Genomic DNA, 6851 nt, shown 5'->3' with positions numbered 1-6851 from the left:
TCACCCCACCATTGTGAGGAGTTAGTCTGAATAAAGCCATGAGGAGGGAGTAGGAAAGTGACCTATTTCTAAACAACAATATGCTCTAATTTTAAGACTGATGAAGCCAGCAATGTTCCATTTCCCATGTCTGAAAAAGGCTGAACTAAGCTTGCTCTGTAATATACCTAAAGCTTTTAAATCACTGACAGGAATCAGCTAGCCTCACACCTACAGACAGTCACATACTCACCTCTGAGAGCTCACAAGCTGAGATGTCCAGGATGTCATCAGCACCTGCTTCCTTAGACTGAGGAAAAAAATCAGTTAAAGGGTTGGTTTGTATAATCTCCTGATCATGATCATAAAAGCAGCAGCATCACACTGGCTGGTGATGCAGCACCAGCAGCAGGGTGTTCTCAGGCTATGAGGGACTCTTTTTACCCGGCACAGTTGATACTCCAGTCTCTTCTGGGAGTCCTCACTGGGCTTCCTCTTCCTGAAGAACAGAGGCATCCTGAGTGCTGCCTGTCCTGCTGTCCGTCTGAATGCTGCGTTTCCCTAATCGACCTCCACTGCAACAAGACACTCCAGAGGCCTGATGAACACGTTGGAAGACACCGACCACACTGCCTACAAAATGGAAAAGTGTAGATGATAAGGACTAATCAGATGGAGCAGTATAACTTGAACATGTAACCAAATAACCCATTTTAAGTTCCACAGAACTACTGATTCAAAAGCACCATGAAATGTTGAACTTACACTGGTTAGCACTGATTTAATTGATATTTTGTCCATTTCAGGGCAGCAGAACCAGCTTAGAACAAGACATCTGACATTTTATCACCATTTAAAGTGTGGATTAAAGTGTCATCACCTGATTGACTACACATCTATCAGATCATTATTCACTCATTGCTCATGTGAAACATATCCGTCTTTTCTGCTAAACTCTCCAGCATGTTCACCAGCTACTTGGGAACTTTGTCTCTCTGCTGTTTGGTGCTGGGCAGGTAATAAGCAGTGGGTATACCAGAGCTGTACAGCTGAAGATGTCTGGCTGCTGCCTGCAGAGTCTGGAAACACTGGTGATGAGAGTGAGGTTCACATTTCTACGTGCTCTATTGGAAAAAGCAATAACAAATATGCATTCCTACAAGAGGGCCACCTTTTATTGAGTTGTTACAGATCTAATGAATTACTCTTTTGGACCTATGTTTGGTAAATACTGAAAGTCAACACTGCCTGCAGCTGCTATATGGTAAAAACTTAACCACATGTTACCCACACTGTGGCATAATGGGAGAATTAGTGGTATTTGTGCAGCCAGCAGAAGACCGGCCCTTCTGGGCATGGTCTGTATACAGTTCTGTTCAACATCTACAATCATTTCAAAGAAGGAATTGACAAAACAAAAGAGACTGAAAAAGCAACACAAGCTGTGTGGTGACTTGTGCTGGCTGCTTAACCCTCACTCGGGCCGCAGGGGGCTGGAGTCTATCTCAGCTGACTTAGGGTGAAGGCAGGGGACACCCTGGACAGGTCACCAGTCTATCACAGGGCTACACTTAGAGACAGACAACCAAGCACACTCACATTCACACCTATGGACAATTTAGAATCACCAATTAACCTCAACATGTTTTTGGACTGTGTGGGAGGAGGCTGGAGAACCCGGAGAGAACCCACGGGGAGAACATGCAAACTCCACGCAGAAATGGCGAACCGGCGACCTTCTTGCTGCGAGGCAACAGTGCTACCCACTTGCAGCACCACTACCAAATTATCAGTGATAAATAGATTTCTACAAAAAATAGTAAATTCCCCCAAAATAATTTCTGCAATAGCTTTCACTTTCTTGCAACTAACAGTTCTATCTTATCTAGATGTTATTTGGTCCTGCACAAAAAACTGACTGCCAAAGATCTTGATAAATATAGCTTCTGAGCGGAAAAATACAGTTCTTACGGTACTGTGATGGATTATTATAAATTCTTTGAAAGGCAGTGTATTAAAAAGTGTTAATATTGATTGCAAATACATCTAAAAAACTAATTTAAATAAAATCGCAAGATGTTTCAGTACTCTTTCATCATTTAATGCTTTTTCATATTAGCTGATGATGATGATATTTCATAGGTAGCTGTTTGCACTATGTTGACTTCACGTTTTTCCATCTCTGTGTAATACCTACATTCACTGGCCTTTGTGATTCACACAACAGTGAAATCAAATGCAATCCAATGCAACAGAGTTTCCATAAATTGTTTGAGGAATCTTCTACATTTTCAGTTTTTGTTGTTGTCAGTGTTGAAAGTGCAAAAAAAAATGCTTGTTCACTGAAAACTGTTAAATGCTAGAGTAATTCAATGTGTTTGAATTCTTTACATACAAACGCAATGACTAATCCACACTACCCACTGTGGCCTCAATAACAAACAGTAAACATGTCAGAGCTTTGACAAGGTTTTTCACGTGAATTTTTCCAATCAAATCCATGATATGAACAGGAGGAGTTAGGGGACTTGACCTGGAAGGACCCAACAGTCTTTAAATATTCAAATTAAACATATTTAGCTGTAACTGACATCTGATCTAAGTCATATTACTCCCCGCAGCCGGTGCCTGTGTTTCCGGCTGGCTGGGAGGTAGCAGGCCTGGTGGGTGTGGATGTGGGGAAGGGGAGGGAGGATGACCGTAAACTACGTAGCCGACGTTACACAGCGCAGCTAGCATAGATGCTCCAGAAAACACGATAAACCCAGCACTTTGCATTTTGTAACCGCCACCGTTAAGCTACATATGCTAACCTCGATAGCAACAACACTGACGATAGCTCGCTGTGTGTAAGTCGCTTCACTGATGGGTAGCGCCGGTGCTTTCCACCAATGATAACACGGTTGACACTGTAAAGCTTCTCCGTCGCAGCTTGTCAAAGTCTGGCTACGTCCACTTACCAAATACGTGCTAACAAAGCTAGCACGTAAACCACAACACATAAACCACAACAGCTCTTAGTTGGAAGTGAAGTTCCAGCGATGTTAGCTTTCATACTCACAGTCTGCTGCTGGTTGTTTCAGCGCTTCTCTCCTAAAACGTTTAAAGGGCAACTTCCGAGGTGTTCTAATTTACCGAGTCAGGCGTCTACGGCGATATGAGTCTATAATATACCCAGTGATACCCGAGTATTTACTAAAAAAATAAAGGAGGTAACCACAGCAATATTCCCACCCTGAGTTCTGTCCAGCCGCCTCCTCTTCCCCTATGAAGGCTGTTTAATCGAATCACAACAAACAGTTAGCTGCATGTTGACTTCTTCTGCTGGTTATTAGCGGGTTGCAGCTGTCAAAAAGATGCACACTGCCCTCTACAGTATGGAGTGTGTAGTCCAACAACCACCCAGTGTTGCAACACAGTGACTAACGTAAACGTCAAATTGTTCAACATTGTACCACCTTAAAGTAAATGCATTACTTCTAACTTAAACGGGGTGTTTTTGTGATGTACAATTAAAAGCTAGCAGTTACTCTAGAAAAAATTCAGGCTTCACAGTGGGGAACTAATGCAACAGAGGTCAGTACACTTTCCCTAACTGGGATTCTAATCTATTATTTTTTCAGTACTTCACACATTTATCTTTATTTTTTAGCCTTTATTCAATAGTGCAGTGAGAGAGAGAGAGAGACAGGAAGGTGGGGGAGAAGAATGGGGGAAGGACCTGTGGAAAAGGGCCATGAGCGGGATTTGAACTCATGACCTCCACATCAGGGACTGTAGCCCCTATACCTGGGACGCCAGCTCAACCAGGTGAGCAAAAGCAGCGCCCCACATTTACATTTATTTTGGATGATCCACAATATCCTCCTCGTCATTGGGGATACCAGTGTCAGCCAGCAATTTGAATATCTACAGGTATTCATGATGCTATCTAATCATGTACACCTCACTCTCACTTCTGTGCTTCACTGCCAGGACTTCACTGGGGTAGTCTGGATCAGGTCCACGCCAAATATTCTGGATTCCATCTGAGCTGAACAAATTTATCTTGGTCTCATCTGACCAAAGAATATACTATTCATCAGGCTTTAAAAAAAAAAAAAGTTTTTTTAAGGTAAGTTTCATCCCGCAGTTTTGTAACAGAGAGCAAGCAAGAGTATTTTTCTAAATGCCATTCATAGACATTGATGCTACACAATGTCCTTCCCACTGTCACACACATTCTAATTTCCATTGAATTTCCATTGGCACACCTGTGCCAAATCCAAAGGACTTGCCCATCTGTTTTTCAAACAAAACTGTACAAGTAGCACACTATCCATGGTGTCAATTTAGGACTGCAGCTCTGATTAGTGGTACTATGACTCATTTTATACTTCTTGAATACTGCTGCAACTGTGTTTCCGCTGACTTTTAGATGATCACCAATATGACTGCATACCTTATTTCTATGTTCCATGTTTTAGTTACTCTGGTAATTCTTTTCCAGATAAAGCCATGACACAGACATCCAGACAGAAACAGCCCATATGTTCAAAACTAAGGAAGTTCTTCTCTTCACAGCCCACAAACATGTTAATGCCATTATTCTGTAAATCACAGGTGTATTACAGGTGAATAGTGATTACAAGTGTATTGATTTTTGTTCCACTGAGTTTGTATTTTGCCTATATTTTAAATGTAGTCCTTCTAAAGTATTTGTTTTTGACTGTCCATCAGAACAAACACCCCACTGTTTGACTCAGAAATAATGTCATTTCTGTAAGGTGATATCATTTTGAATAGTTTGACATTTTAGTGACAATGCACAGTGGTACACTCACTTCTGCATACTGGGTATTGAATTTTTCAATACTGTGTTTGTTTTTAAAAACTCACCTCAATGTAAATCAGTATAGACTGAACTGTGAATACTTTTCATAGTTTCAGTCTAGAATATGCATCAGTGCTGCCTATTACAGTCACAAAATGTCACAAAAGAAAGTGGAAAGGATAACAAGAGATTCACAAAGATAGTTCCTAGAACCTGGCACAAAGCAGCAATGGAGTGTGAAAGTCACAATTTTAGCATTGCAAGCAGCAAATTGATTTGTGCTGTGGAGATGTAGAACAAGCCAGAAGACTGATCAACATGGCTTTTACATTCTGCTGAAAACCCTTCATTACAGCCAACTGCCTACTGAGTAGAGGTGCCTCACTTTGTTTTTTCAGGTCCAGTACTGCTGATTATTACTCAAGGAGACTCATAGTTGTTATTTTGAGAGATACACATTTGCAGTTAAAATTTAAAACCTGGACTTGAAATTAAAAATAACACAAAGGTTTGTTGAAATACCTTATTTTACGGAGCCTCAGAAGGGGCATGGAGAAAGAAAGAAAACAGGGTGAGAGAAAACAAAATAGAGGTATCTTTTGTGAGATCTCGCAAATCTATAGGTAACTCTAGTTCAGTAGGTGGCAGTAATACACCTGAACAATGAAAATATTCTCTGTCAAAATAAATCTTTGTTTTACAGGAAGTGGTTTGATCATAGGATTATATGGCACATTCTCACGTGGTGTTTTTGGAAGGGGGTGCACGTGGAAGACACAACGTACAAGTGTGAGAGTTCCGCCTTTCTACATTGTCAAGTATTTCAGATCAAACCCTCACACCCGTGTTTTCCTCACTGACTTCACATGTCAAACTAAATCGCAGAATGTGTTAAGTTAAAAGATCACCAGAAAAAGGGAGATAACTGATCTCTCCCTGACATTGATTGACTTGGTGCAGACCCACAAATTCCTATATCTATCTATACACCGCTTAATCCTCATTAGGGTCGCTGGAGCCTATCCCAGCCGACTTAGGGCGAAGGCAGGGGACACTCTGGACAGGTCGCCAGTCTATCATAGGGCTACACTTAGAGACAGACAACCATTCATACTCACATTCACACCTACGGAAAATTTAGAATCCAAATTCCTTTATGCATAAATAAATATCGGATTCACCTTATATCATTCTTGTGGTTTTAGATATTATTTGATTATAGGGTCTGTGGACAAAACAAAGCAGCTCATCAGTCTACAGATGCAAGCAATGCGTCTGACGATGCCATGGTGACGTTTCTGGTGAGGTGGTGAGGGCGTCCCATTGTTTGGCTTCTTTTTTTTATACCCTCCCCCTTAATCAGGAGTGTCCTTCACAGCTACAGGCTTTATGTTTGTCTGTATGTATATTGTGTATTTTTTTATCATTAATTTCTTATTTCCAGCTGCAACATGTTTACTGAATGAATGACAAACTTTTGGTTACATTTGAACTTAAACACCAGTATCAAACNAGGGGGGGGGGGGCTGGAGCCTATCCCAGCCGACTTAGGGCGAAGGCAGGGGACACCCTGGACAGGTCGCCAGTCTATCATAGGGCTACACTTAGAGACAGACAACCATTCATACTCACATTCACACCTACGGACAATTTAGAATCCAAATTCCTATATGCATAAATAAATGTCGGATTCACCTTGTATCATTCTTGTGGTTTTAGATATTATTTGATCATAGGGTCTATGGACAAAACAAAGCAGCTCATCAGTCTACAGATGCAAGCAATGAGTCTGACGTTGCCATGGTGACGTTTCTGGTGAGGTGGTGAGGGCGTCCCATTGTTTGGCTTCTTTTTTTATACCCTCCCCCCTTAATCAGGAGTGTCCGTCACAGCTACAGGCGTTATGTTTGTCTGTATGTATATTATGTATTTTTTTTATCATTAATTTCTTATTTCCAGCTGCAACATGTTCACTTAATGAATGACAAACTTTTGGTTACAGTTGAACTTTAAACCCCAGTAACAAACTCCCCAAACTCCGTCCAACCTCCCACCCCCC

The 6851-nt window shown here is 41.3% G+C and overlaps 1 protein-coding gene across 1 annotated transcript in view; it reads right to left on the bottom strand.

The window, feature by feature from the left end:
* lrsam1 (leucine rich repeat and sterile alpha motif containing 1) overlaps positions 1-3165 on the bottom strand; it is a 24438-nt gene extending 21273 nt beyond the window's left edge. The window contains exons 1-3 of the mRNA XM_008287342.1: positions 3041-3165; positions 424-612; positions 233-289 (exon numbers count right to left, since the gene is read on the bottom strand). Of these exons, the coding sequence (XP_008285564.1) occupies positions 233-289; positions 424-495 (129 nt within the window). The 5' untranslated portion in view covers positions 496-612; positions 3041-3165. The remainder of the gene's footprint in view (positions 1-232; positions 290-423; positions 613-3040) is intronic.
* Between the last annotated feature and the right edge of the window lie 3686 nt (positions 3166-6851).

The sequence above is a fragment of the Stegastes partitus genome, unplaced genomic scaffold (genome assembly GCF_000690725.1).
Source record: "Stegastes partitus isolate 25-593 unplaced genomic scaffold, Stegastes_partitus-1.0.2 Scaffold496, whole genome shotgun sequence".
NCBI classification, from domain to species: Eukaryota; Metazoa; Chordata; class Actinopteri; family Pomacentridae; genus Stegastes; species Stegastes partitus.
Note: the sequence above shows the minus strand (reverse complement) of the source record. Positions and strands in the feature narration are given on the sequence as shown.